At 40.6% G+C, this 14280-nt stretch overlaps 1 protein-coding gene across 30 annotated transcripts in view; it reads right to left on the bottom strand.

Moving 5' to 3' along the window:
* Nucleotides 1–14280, bottom strand: part of DMD (dystrophin) — a 1272535-nt gene that overhangs the window by 13359 nt on the left and 1244896 nt on the right. For 29 of the 30 annotated variants that reach the window (XM_065049958.1, XM_065049956.1, XM_065049960.1 and 26 more), the window contains 3 exons: nucleotides 8334–8577; nucleotides 7861–7984; nucleotides 3755–3847 (listed from right to left, as the gene is read on the bottom strand). In XM_065049958.1, coding sequence (XP_064906030.1) covers nucleotides 3755–3847; nucleotides 7861–7984; nucleotides 8334–8577 — 461 coding nt within the window. Of the gene's footprint in view, nucleotides 1–3427; nucleotides 3684–3754; nucleotides 3848–7860; nucleotides 7985–8333; nucleotides 8578–14280 lie in introns of those variants that run through there. The other variant, XM_065049979.1, reaches the window with a different exon arrangement.

Here is a 14280-nt window from a genome sequence, read left to right as displayed (position 1 = left end):
TGATGTCCTTTTAGAAACAATTACATGCAGCACAATCGTGGGGAATATAAAAATAAATCTATTTCCAGGTGAGTGAGAATTAATTACTACTACATTTTACTTCTTTGTTTCAGAAGTCCAAAATAAGAGCTATTACTTGCTTTAGAAAACCTTTTCTAAACCTGATCAAATCTTACTCTTCAGCTGCTTTTGATGAGTTTTAGACTAAATATTTTTTAATTTGTATCCTGTGTTGTTCCCCTATATATCTGTGCACTCAAGCACAGACATTCTCTCCTTTTCTGTATTCATTGCTTATTCAGATTTGAACTTTTCCCATGAATTGAAGCCTTGAGAGTCCAGTTTGTTCTTGTCATATTATTCTGCACTCCTCCAATTTGTCATTATCCCAATGGCAACAGGATACCAGAATTATATCCCTGATTCAAAAGGAGTATCACTCTCTATGCCGTGACTTGGTGGGGCTGGACATTTAGCTTGAAATTTTTCAGGCCACAAAGGAAACCTGCATTTAATGTCCTGCCAGTAACTCCCCAGGCCTTTTAATACTTCCCTAGATTTCCTCAATTGTTTTCATGTTTAAATATCAGATTATTTGTATGGGTTTTCATTTTCCCCTTCTCGGATTTAATTTTGTTATTCTCATTTTCAACATAGGTAAGTTTTGAATTACTATCCTCTGTACTCTGCAGCTCTTCTGGAACTGAACAGTCTATGAATATCATTGCAGACTTCTCCTTCTACAGCACTAGTATAAAAATAAACACAACTTCTTCTGCTAATCAGTCTTGGGCATTTAATCCATTTTACATTACTTTCCCCACATCTGAATCCCTACACTACACCCTCTTCTCTGGCTGCTTTGCCAAACTGCTTTCACTCTTTTCACACTTTGATCTGAAATATAGATTTGCATGTGTCAATGGAAGAATGGCCCCTGATGGACTGGTTTCTTGAGAGCAATCAGCCCTGCTTCCTTTTCTCCTTCCTACAGTCCTGTAAATCCCTGACACACGTGGAATATGACTGACCGCGGTGTCCATCATCTCACATTGAAGGTCTATGTGAGCCTGCGGCAAATTAGCTGTGGGTTTAGGTTTTGTTTATGTGGTATCAGTCAAGTATCATTTAATCGTTAAAATGGGAGTAGAAGAAAACTCCAGTAACTGGAGTTTGCATGAGATGTCAGCAAAACTGACAATTCCAGTAGCCTTCTTCATCAACCAGTGAAAGGAAATCCATTTGTACTGGTTGTAGGACAAACTATTTCTCATCAAGGGCCGGATCGTTCCTGTTTCTCAACCAAAAGCAATTACACAAACCTGGCATTCGTGCAAATGCATCAAAAAGACACATGAAGAACAGAGAAACCTAACTGAGGTCCTAATCTCTTTAGCCAAAATCTGGTACAATTCTCCAGAGACTGAATGACGTTTTCTCCCAGCTGGACTCTTCTTTTTGTGTAGCCAAAGAAAAGAGGAAGAGGCAGATTCTGGCTCAGTGCAACAAATGCTTTGGTCAGGCCCAGAAGAAAAGTCCTGTGGGAAGCCTGACCCTGCCCAACAGCCTCTGCCTGCGCTTGATGCTGCACCAGAACCTCCTCTCACGGCTTGGCTGAGGAGGACAGAGGGAGGCAGTCATGGCCCCAGGCCTGACAGTGTTCAAGAAGAGACTGGACAAGCCCTCAGACACATGGTGTGAACTGTGGGGTTGTCCTGTGCAGGGACAGGAGCTGGACTCGATGATCCCTGTGGGTTCCTTCCAACTGAGGACATGCTATGATTCTATTACATGTCAAAAGAAGACTGTGCCTCTCATTCACTCGCAAACCTCCATGCAGCTAGAGAATATTTTTATCCTTTATGGCTGTTAGTTGGGCAAGAAAGTTGGAACAAGCTGCAGTCTCTTTTAGGGAAGTTTATGACCATATACTACACTTTTAACATAGTTACTGAATGGAGAAACAAAATAAGGAAATACATTATTTCTCTCTATTTAAATGACCACATTTTGCGTCACGAGAATGCTTAACTTACTGAATTACTGAATGCTTAACTTACTGAATTAAAATATGAGCTGGTGTTACCAATTTCAAATTTTTTTTTCCTTTTTTTTTTAAACTAAACTGTATATTCTGTCAGTCTGATTCATGAAGCTTTGTATTTTTCACTAATAAAATAAAATTAAAAACCTTTGCTACTCTCACTCAGTCGGGAGTGGTATCTAACACACTGATATCTACCTGTTTATTCCAAGGAAATGAACCACTGTATTTCAAATATCTCATTAAGTGTTGCTTTGTAAATTGCTCCTATTTTACTTAAAACTAAGCTTGTTTTTAAACAGAAACTGTTTGTCAGTGTCATCAGCTACAAATTAGATTACAAATTAGATACCACATTCAGTGAATATTTTAGTGTATGGGCATCTAGATCTAGATATATATGATCAGACAAGATCTCCTAAATACAACATATTTATGCAAATAATGGTCACTGATAAGAAGGCACAGTCTTTTGCAACCTGTGTACACAGCAACTTTAAAAATAAGCTCATTTTAATCTACATAGTAATACTCCAAAGATATTTCTTCTATTGTCTCTGACAATATTTAGGCAAAATGAGGGCTGGACATACAACTTTTTTCAGGTAATGTTCGGGTGCAGATCAATGTAGTTAACAATATGTTGTATTAGATTTTGTACAATAATATTTTTCTAAACAATTGCCTCTTTTGATCTATAGCATGAGATCTTACGCAGTTTATACTGCCTTTTCCACTGCTCACAGATGATGCCTGGTGAGAGCTGAGCTTACTTTGAAATCAAAGGATGGAGAACACTTGGCTTCACTGGAAGTCTAGCGTGATGGTTAAGGCATTTACCTGCTAAAGAAGGACCCCTGGGTGATGTGTGAAAAGTGTGCAAGAGGCCCTGTGGTAAGTCTATGCCGCTACTGAAACCCGCTTAACAGGCTGTCAACAGACACCAGGACTTTCTTCTGCCAAGAGGTTCATGCCTGAGCTTTCTTTCACAGCACCAGGTAATATCCCAAACTTCCCATCCCCTGCTAGGAGTCTGAGTCATTTCTTTGGCAGCGGAGTATTGTCTCTGGGCTCAGAAGAGACCTTCCGTAAATAAAAAAAGGCTAAACAAATAAATCCCAGTAATACAAATGCTTATCTTTAGCAAACAACAGGAATGAGCAAAACAGAACCCCTGACAGAAATGCTGTGGCTGGGGGCACGAGTGCAGCCTACGCTGCACAAAGAAGCAGCCTGCTTGGTTTTCCTCTGTTCTTCTGGACCCGAGTGCTACAAGGTCAAGAACTTTGACTCAGATCTGTAATATTATTTCAGACCAGATTCTCCTTGGAGAAAGGTAAGGACAGAAGAAAAATGTGCTAAGACATATTAAAAGCAAATCAGCAAGGGGACCAACTGAAAAGGAGAGAAGCTGTGAGAAAAGGAGTACAGGAAAAGGGAGGAACACATTTGGGGAAAAAAAAGAGTCTCAAACAGATATTGTTTCAGCCATGTATCCAGCACCAGCCACCTGTGGAGGTAGCTTAAGGTAAAGGAGAAGCAGGCTGCTTCTCAGCTCTAAGTAAGACGGGTTTCTGTACAGCTATTGTTAAAATGAAAACAAAGAGCAGCAAAAAACCCGAAACTGAAACACAACCCCCTGAAAACATCAAGGAACAGAAAGCACTTTTATCTTCTTCCCTCTCATCTGCCGCGGGCGGTGGCGCTCACCTCTGGAGCTGGGGAAGGAGTTATTCAGCTGCTCCATCACTTCCTCCAAACCTGTGCTTGTGTCCTGGGGTGGGCTGAGCAGCTCCTCCTCACCTGGAAAGCAAAGCCACACCACTGCTTGAGAGCCACCACAAAACCATTTGCTAACAGCTTGCTATTGCGTATGTCCTCCATGAAGCTAAGGCTCTTCACTTAAATGCATTTTCTGCTTAGCATACAATCAAAATTCTAAAGGTGCATTTTGTTGACTTCTATGTTTTCCTCTTTTTTTTTTTTTTTTTTTTTAAGGATCTAAATGACATTAATGCATTTTAAACAATTAACACTGACTTTAATTTAAAAGGAATTTAAGAAATAATCTACTCTGGTAAAAGAAGTGGGGTAAAATGTCTGCTACGAACATCCAGTTCTATAAATGACACTCAGTGTTTCAGGTCCTCCTATTCTATCAATGGCAAAAGAAATCGCTGTTGTGAGTGCTGCTATTGAGCAGCTCTCTAATAGTGCTGGATTCACATTAGCTCTGCTTTGCCTGGCTGCCTAAATCAGGAGAAACCCAGATTCTCATCTGCATCAGTATTAATATTTCTGGCAGTTTAATTGCATCAGATTGGCGCTCGAAGAACATTCAATTGTACCGTTAAAGGGTTTAGCAGCAGTTTAATAAAGCAAAATACATTTCTCGCACTGAATAATTTCTATAACCTGATTATAGGGCAGCAGCTTAATGGGAAATTCAATATGTTATATTTTTACTGGGTTTTTTTTGGTCATGGTTTCAGATAACTAAAATCTATATGTTGATTTCACTGCAGACCCTAGCCTCCACAACAAATAAAGCACGTGAAAAAAGAATACACCTAATGGATTTATTTTGAGTGAGATTCTCCTGTTTAACTAGATTTCCTTTATCCCTATTAAAATGCAAAAGCAATTTTGCCTGCTGAAATAACCACGAACAGTACATCCTTGTTTTGAAAGTGACTTAATGACCCTTTATTCTAACATGCCTTGCCCTACTCAACTTGAGTAATAAACTGCCTGAATTTGTTAGTATTTACATTCTCTAAACACTGAGGTGCTCCACGCTAGTGGAAAGCCTGCTAAATGAGATGCTAAATGAATACTTCAGGATTGCATATATTCCCTATTATTAGGTTTAGTGTTGGCCTCACCTTAGGGCCAGGAGCTTCACAGAGTTATTATTGACCAAGAGTAATTTTTCTCACTCCAGTACAAGAAGTGGGGTAAAGTTCCTGCAAGAAGCACCTAATTCATATAACTTATGGTCTTTATATCAGCTTCTTTTATTCCACTAATAGGCTAAAAATAGCTTATTCAGCTTTCGACTGGTGCTGGGTTTGCACAAATCAACTCAAGTCATGGGTCACTTGGCACCAAGTGCTGCGCTGACAGAGGTGCCTTAGCAGAACTACCTACGCTGCTGGACGCCAAGGTGAAAGCTCAGAGAGAGGTCTCGCCACTTCTGTCCAGGCTGAGAACCTTATCAGCACGCCTGCAGAAACCCACCTGGCCACAAACACCAAAAGAAGGGGGCAGCGGTTCTGCTGTCCTGGCCAAGAAGAACTGAGGACAGGTACTGATATCCAAATATCCTGGTAAACGCTGATACAAACTGAACTCTGTCAACCCTCAATACTGCCGTATCTTTATTTAAAAAGCATTATTCTTTCTCATTTGGATGATTTTTCTGAGCATTGCCTTGTAAACAACAAAATAAGACATCAGCCAAGCAAGCAGATAACAGTAAAGATGCCTTCAGACCCCAGTTATCTCTCTTTACCCAAACTGGTCTTCCCCATTTCTGTTTCCACAAAAGGCCTGGGAAGCTCGGTGAGACTCTGACATTCTGGTGGTACTCGAATGAATTAAAATTCAGCAACAGCCTCTTGACTCACATGCCTCAGAAAAGCTCCTCTGCTGCCACATTACTGGAGGAGAAAGGCCAAAGATCAGGGTCTCCCCATTAAGGGCTCTATGAGAAGAAAATAGAACCCTTCCACTTGCACAGGTGTATCTCAAGTTATCAAAGGATAAGCTTTTCTATTTGTAAATTAGGATCTAAGTGGGTTGCTGCTTTTACCAAGTGGCTGGACAACGCTGCTGGTGGAAAATCTTTTGCAATAATCTCTCCTTGAGAAAGCAGAGAGAGAGATAACTGCAGTGGGTCTACATTCAAAGTGAAAAAACCCTAAAGCCTCCTTTCAAAAAGTAAAATACATAAAAGCCACCACTACATTACCTCATTGCCTGAGAGACCTAGAGTTCCTCAGTATTTTCTTGCAAATTATGACTCCCTCATTACTGGGCACATGCTCGCAGCGTGGCAGCATTATTTACAACACCGCTCTGGTTCCCTTCACAATTCAAGAATATTTTAAGTCATGCTTCAGAAACTCTCAGGCTAGCAAGCAAAGCTTTCTGGTGTGAAAGACGACTCGACAAACTGAATTAGCTGCGGTTTGTTAGCTCAGTTAGTAATTCTTTTTATAAGCTCTGCTCCATGCTGCCAACAGCATTGCTTTGCTGAGTCTCAACACGATCATACTGATAACGATTCAACATCTCACTGTCCTGCCACGTATTGGCTCAATTCAACAAACAGAAAACCCAACTCATGACTAAATATTTGCTTTAAACAAGTGTTAGCAGTCTATGTGATTATATGCATGTTAATTAATTATTCCAGTCTCACAAGTTAAATGGCAATAATTTTATATCGAGTCAAATGGAAGAAGTACATTATTATATTTTGTCCTACTAAAAGATAAAATACAAGACTTTTAGTAAAATGGCTGGGAACCACTGTCTTCCTATCTTTTCTTGTGCATTTAATTAACACATTTTATGTAATGAAATTCATAACGTTTCTTCAGAAAGCTGACTCCACCCATAAATTATGTCTACTCTGTTCCAAAATATTTACTCACTAGTAATACCATTAAAGAAAGATCCATATGAAATTGCTGTTACCTGTGACTGTACTCTCACCCCCAGGATTCAACTTAAGGATTCCCAAAGGTACAATTTATTTCACAATTTTATGTTGTAGGGTATATAGAACCCATCTCGTTTTATACCAGCACAGGCTGATGTTATTGCCTACACTCGGGAAGGAAGAAAAGCCCCTGAAACAAGCTGCATCTCCCACCATGGTGGCACTTCAGACACAAAAGAACGTTCCCTCCTGTTTGATTTCTCTCTGTTGTCGACTGTGTCACCAATTGCAGTGAAGAGAAAAACTCTCACTTAAGCTTCTCACTCTCCCTCACTGCCTCTAATATCCTCTAAATAAATTTATTTGCATGAAATTGAATATTATCACCAGACTCCAAATATTATCTTGTTCAAGTAATTTAAGTACATTTGCTTAAAGATGCTGCAATGGTTGATGGCTTTTTTACTAGCAGAAAATCCTTAGTAATTGGTAATAAATACTTATTAATTAGAAAACAGATAGGAAATTAGGAAAATGCTACAGAGCAGTTACTAAAAGCACCAAAATAATAATTCCAGCCTCTAGCTACAGAATATTATTACTTAACCCTACTCCACAACTCATATCATGTTCATTATCACGTCTGATACAATATTTAGAAAAGAAACTAGATGAGTAGTGCCTATGAGTGACAGCTTAATCCTACTGATTGAGCCATGACATATTAAAAATAAAATCACATCAGTTAACATGGGGATGATTAACCATACATTTAATCTCTTAGCCACAATTAATGCTATGTACACTTAAATCAGCCATGTTATGCTTAATTACCGAAGGTCAGTATGAATAAAACAGTTAGCTTTTTAGTAATATTTGTCTTCAGGAGTCAAGTCCTGCCTGAGCTTTGTGTTTAATGTAAAAATATCCACGCTACTGTGTTTATCAAGATCAAAACCAAAAGCCTGAACTATAATGAAGATGTAAAATGTAAACAGCCAGATGACATCAAAGACCACTGGAAATGTCTATTTCATTCTCATTTGAACTGAACAGGAGAGCAGAGTATTTTCTGTCTTTAAGGATATTTTGCTGGAAAATGGGACTATCACTATTTTTTCTGACAATCTGAACTTTGTTGTCTTACCCATGGTTTCTGAAGTCTGGCTGCCAACTACACGAAGAAGCATTGGCTGACTGCTGTCTGACCTCTGCAAAGAGGTAGAAGGAGATGATAGTGTTGTACCATTCACCTTGGCATCTGCCTGTGGCTAAAAATTGAAGAAAAAAACAGAAAAGGTTGTTATTAACAGCTCAGTACAGTTGCACAAATCTTCTCTGTATTTATTTACACTGTGAGTACACACAATTTTGTCTGTTTCTATGTAAACACTTGCGTGCAAACAACAGCTCTGAATTCTGAATAAAGCACAGAAGAATACTAAATAAGAATACAAAAACATGATTACACCTTCTCACTTGCAGCCTGCAGAATAACATTTTTCTCTGACTAGTCTCTACAGATATGATTTCTTGGTATGTTGTTATTATTGATATCACTTCACACCCTGTTTGGAAAATTACTCTGGAGAGATCTAGAAGAAAGGCCTGAGGGCTCACCTGCTCCAGCAGCTGCCTCAGCCTGTGCAGCTGTGACTCCAGCTGTTTGTTGTGATCCTCCAGGATCTGCATCCTGGCCTCCAGGCGGCCCTTGTGCTGACGAAGCAGTTTGGCTTCTGCAATGAGCTCAGCATCCCGGGGACTTTGTGGGGAAACCGGCATCATTTCCGGTGGGGACGGCAGTGGAGAGAGTCCTTTGTGGTCATGCTGTTGCTTCAAACGGTCATACTCTGCTTGCAAGTTCCTGTTGAGAAGCAACAAGAAGGTAGAAGCTTTATGGAATCATAGAATCATAAGAATGGGTTGGAAGGGACCTTCAAGGGTCATCTAGTTCAACCCCTCTGCAATGAGCAGGGACATTTTCAACTAGATCAGGCTGCTCAGAGCCCCATCCAGCCTGGCCTGTAATGTCTTCAGGGATGAGGCATCTACCAGCCCTCTGGGCAACCTGGGCCAGTGTTTCACCACCCTCATTGTAAAAAAATTTCTTCCTCGTGTAGACTGAATCTCGTCTCCTTTAGTTTAACACCACTACCCCTTTTCCTATCAGCCTGCCCTCACAGCAGAGCTGTTCCAGCCCTCTGATAATTTCTGTGACCCTCCTCTGGACCCTCTCCAAGAGGTCCATGTCTTTCCTTTACTGAGGGTACCAAAGCTGGATGCAGCCAAACAGGCTAGTGCAGGCTACCCTCTGTGCAGGGCAGCGAGAAGGCACCTCCTCTCGTGAGATGGGATGGGATGGGATGGGATGGGATGGGATGGGATGGGATGGGATGGGATGGGATGGGATGGGATGAGATGGGATGTGTCTGCCTGCCAGGGCAAAGGTTCACCTGTACCACCTGCCTTTTATTCTGCTGAACGCATATACCTGTAGGCTGACACCTCTCAAATTCACATGCAGCTGATATTACAGGGACCTGTGATACCCAAAGGCTCTCTGCATCACCAGAATTCACAGTTAATTCCCTTCCAGGGCACAGGAGGCAGCGGCTGGCTGGGCTCCAGACACTCTCCCAGCACCCGGGTACGGTCTGTCCTGGGCTCAGCCCTCGGCTTCCTGCCTTTCATCCTTCCCAGCACAAGTGGGACTGCCTGTTTGCTTCCATGCATGAATACACTTGAGGACTAATTAGTGCTAAAAGAGGACTTGGAGTGATCAAAGCACTTTGCAAACGCTAATCAAAGTGGACACCACCTGGCTGGCCTGTTTTATAAAGCTAAAAAACAAAGGCGACCCAAAGAGTCAGAGCAAAACACAGAACTTGGCAGTTCATTTGAAACTCTGCTGTCGTCAGGCAGGTCACATCACTCTCCTCTGTTAATATTCAGAAATGCATTTCTAGCCTAGCTCTAAAATTACTAACCTAAGATGAGGAAAAGACAAATTAGTGAGCTAATCTGTTAAACTGCACTGCACAAACTTTTGAGGCTATGATTTCCATCTTCATTGGGACTGCCCTGCCTAGAGTGCTAAAAGTCTACTGTAACTTTATGGCACCGTTATACTTGTTATGTTATTCTGTAAAACCCCAGTTTTACTCCAGTAAACCACTCCATAGGTTAATATGATCTATACAGCCCATATGAAAAAAAAAATTGCCAAGCAGGAAGAGCAGAGAAGGGATGAAACTGAAAGCTTGCTAAGGATAACACAGCCCAACAACGCAAAAATAGGAGCTTGTAACAGAAACTTTGCAGGCAAGGGAGGCCTAATAAACTGTACTGGGATTTTGTTGCTGTGATGTTCCTTCGCAGCTTCCCAGAGGGGTGAAAAATAGCTCAATGCTCTGGTAACTGCTTACTCATCACAAGCAGTGACCCAGATTTTATTTTTTTCCAACTTGCTCTTATTTGAGGTTGTGAGAACAGGCACTTTTTGCCAGCTCTGCCCACAAACCACAATACACACTGACAGTTTGCTCTGGAGGCTTAAATAGCACCTCAGAAACTTCCCAATAAACTTTATTAAGCTCTGAAACACTTCTAAATGTATGTTATTGTGACCAGAATGAATACTAAAGAAGTATACATCATTTCACGTGTATAAGAAAGCAATGCCAAGGACAAAGACCCGCTGCTGACTGTCCTTTAAACATATTTGTGCCCCTCAGCAGCTGCATGATGGATGTGTCCCAAACTGGGACTGCGGCATCTCCCCCTGCCCCTGAACATGATCCCTAAGGGATGTCTGACCTACATGGTCCCTCTTCTGCAAAAGTTTAAAAGGTTAAAAAAAGGGGTTGATCACTCTTAACTTCAGGTTGCTCCAAAATTCAAAATTTCCTTCTCTAAAACCCACACAAAGAGGTAAGACTACGGAGAGCTTTTTTTTCCAAATCAAGTTTTTGTTTCAAGTCCATGAAAATTATCTGGAAGAAAGAAAGAAGGACTGTACTGGGTGTTGCCTTCCACATGACTTAATGTCTTCTGATACTTCTAGCTGAATGAATTAGTGAGTAATTAATAAAAACTACAGAAGGGAATAGGAATGAGCATGACAACAGTATCACAAACGGTGTTATTGCAGATTAAAGATTATACAGGATTGATCATTAAGCTTGATTTTCACAACGTCTGTAGACTGTGGCTGTTGCTACCCCATGAGAAATTTCCCAGATGTATGATACAGGCAACACCCTACAAACAGCAGACTCCAAAGTCTGAAGTACTGTAAAGCAAATGATAAAATATCACCCTAAGGGAGACTAAATAAATGCACTTGGTCATACTTACAACATAATCCGGTACTTTGCTACAAAGAAATCTACAACTATCGCCTCACCTATCAATATAGAAAAGTCCTTCCAGTACCCACGGTTTTGAAAAACAGGTGAGGAGTAGGGAGTAACTCAGACAAAAACACCTGATGTCTGATACAAAATAGTTAAAAACGCTTTCTGAAAGTCTACAGGAAAAAAAAAAAGAGTAAAGTATATTACATATTATCCAAGGAGAGATATGTCTGAATTTGTGAGTTCTGTAATTAAATAAAGTAATATTGTTGGAACAAAGGAATGTCACTTTAAGGTTGCATGTGAGTTTATCCAGAGCACCTGTGTTACTGAGTTTTTCAGGTGCACCTTTTCAGTCCAGCTACACAATCCTTGGCCCAGAGAATTAAAACTTATCATAGCAACCTCTTTCAGAGCTGTACGAGTGTTGCAGAGGGCAGATGATCAGTAATGTCATAATAATTGGGACCTAACATACAGGAATGAAGTTTTATATTAACATAAATGGGCGCCCCATCATAAGAAAGACATTGAGGTGCTGGAGAGAGTTCAGAGGAGGGTGATGAGGCTGGTGAGGGGTCTGGAGCACAAGTCTGATGAGGAGCAACTGAGGAACTGGGCTGTTCAGCCTGGAGAAAAGGAGGCTGAGGGGAGACCTTATAGCTGTCTGCAACTGCCTGAAAGGAGGTTGTAGCATGGAGGGTGTTGGTTTCTTCTCCCAAGTAGCAAGTGATAGGAGGAGAGGAAATGGCCTCAAGTTACACCAGGGGAGGTTTAGATTGGATATTAGGAAAAAATGCTTCACGGACAGGGCACTGGAACAGGCTGCCTAGGGAAGTGGTGGCATCACCATCCCTGGAGAGGTTTAAAAGGTGTTCAGACGAGGTTCTTAGGGACATGGTTTAGTGCCAGGGTTAGGTTAGGTTATGGCTGGACTCAATGATCCTGAGGGTCTCTTCCAGCCAAAATGATTCTATGACTCTATAGGGGGAAAAAAGCTGAAAATTAAAAAAGAAAAGACTGTGAAAGCTGCTGTAAGCATATCCTAGAGGAAAGAGCTATCTACTCTTATTTCCACCTCCGGAACACTTTTAAGATGTGCAATGAAAAAGGATTGCTGCTGCAAGCCAGGGGTCCAAGGCGTTGCCCACAGCCCTGAGAGTAAAGCCTCTGTGCCCCAAGGAAAGGCGCCCTCTGACATCTTCAGCATCAAATGGGAAGAGAAAGGGGATAAAAGCACAATTCTCTCTAAATGAATGTGACTGAGCAAGCACGGGGAGACCCAGCCTCCCTCCACCATAGCTCAGGGTGGGTGACTTTTACCTCTGGCTGTCACAAACAAAGCTGCTGTGTCTTCTTATCACTGGAAAATACATTCTACTTCAGTAAGAGGCATATTCAAAGAAAAACCCCAGATATTTCATTTACTATGCTTGTACCTCTTTGAAGCACTCATGAAGAAAAATAAGAGAGGAAGCATGCAATGTAACCTTGATTTATGCAACTGTAAAGAGCTGCGTAGTGAAGAGCTCATGAGTTATTAATCACATCTATCACTGGCAGCATTAATTGCCTGGTGACGGAAATCCTAGTGGACCCCATTTGCTGAGCAGTCCTCTCAGAGGCAACTGAGAACTTGTGAATTCATGTTCTTTGTCATCTCCCTGCAGAAGATCAGTGGTATGAAGAAAAGGACAAAGCTGGTAACAAAGCTGGTAACCTACCCCTGTCCCTCATTAGAGTGCCAGCATTTACTCACAGTGCGTCACACTCAGAAGACCTAGTTCCACTTCTTCAATGCCAAAATAAATACCAGAAGGAACCTTGGCACATTTAGAAATGCATCACTTTCTCGCTATTGGCAACTATAATGAAGGAACTTATTTGAGGAGGCCATTCATCAGTCCTCAGATTTGAAGGAATGGCACAGCTACATGGAAACAGGGCAGCTTTGAGATTTGGGGTGTTAGCAGTTCTCCGATGGCACACAGCCCAGTGCACTCTGGGTGCACTTCAGGAAGGCAAAGGAAAGGCAAATAGCTCAGGCTGGAGATCTCATTTACTAAGTCCTTATTATAGCACAGCAAGGAGTTCAGAGGAAAACAAAAGAATGCAAGAGAAGTCTCCCTTTTACTGAAGTATGTCAGTGACACTGATGCAACTAAATTATTAGGAAGCATTCACTTTCTTTAGTCATTAAAATAGCAAGAAAGTATTTTAATTCTTCACAAAAAGTTCTGAGTGTCTGTCAGCACAACCCTGTATGCTTTCTTTTTAATGCTGGTAGAGTATATCCTGGTCATTATAACTTAATCTGCAGCACAACCTATGTAATGTACTGCTTTAGATGGACACCAAAAACCTGTCTTCACTGGTTTTGAAATAGATTCACTCTTAAGGAAATTTCAAAATGTTTTTGAGATAGTTTTATAATTATTTGGATTTTTCTCTTACATTGCAATATAGTATCAAGATTACTTGGTCTACTGAATACACAAGAAATGGTCTTATCACAATATTTCACAGGATGTAAAACTGAGCATGAGCCTGAAGGCCTAATACTCAAATGAAGCGTTTTCACCAGTTGAAAATATTCTCTAAAATGCTCACATTTTAGCAAATATAAATTATTTAACAGTCAAATTTTAGCCATAAATTATTTAAGGAAGTCATATTTGCAAGCTACAAAAGCACCAAGGTCTCAAAATGCTAGCAGATAAATAATGAATATCTGACAAGAGGCCCTTGGAACTGAAAAAAAATCCAGTCACAACTGTGTCACAGCTAGGTTAGTTTCTAAGTCATAAAACACAGTTCAGAACAATTCAAAAGAGGCAACAGATCTTTTTAAACTGCCCAAAAGCAAAACCTTAACATTACAATTTCAAAGCATCTTTTTCATTTAGGTAACATGTCAAGATGGAAATACTTGGAAAGCAGAAACTGCAGCTGAAAACGAAACGAAGGTCCAAATTCAATAAACAGCTCAAAAGAGATTAAAAAAAAAAAATTCTAAATACAAAGCAAAAAAGAGAAGGGCTTTTTTAAAAAGCAAGAAACTATGGAGAGTGGAAGAAAAAGAGAAATGACAGTAAAGTGTTTTGAATACTGTAGTGTTGCTTCTTGTTGGCACTTGCTGCAGCTTTCCCAAGACCTGCTGAGAAGTGACTGCATATGCTGACTCCAATAGTAAAATAATGCAAGATACAGCA

The sequence above is a fragment of the Columba livia genome, chromosome 1 (assembly GCF_036013475.1).
Source record: "Columba livia isolate bColLiv1 breed racing homer chromosome 1, bColLiv1.pat.W.v2, whole genome shotgun sequence".
Classification (NCBI taxonomy): Eukaryota; Metazoa; Chordata; class Aves; order Columbiformes; family Columbidae; genus Columba; species Columba livia.
Note: the sequence above shows the minus strand (reverse complement) of the source record. Positions and strands in the feature narration are given on the sequence as shown.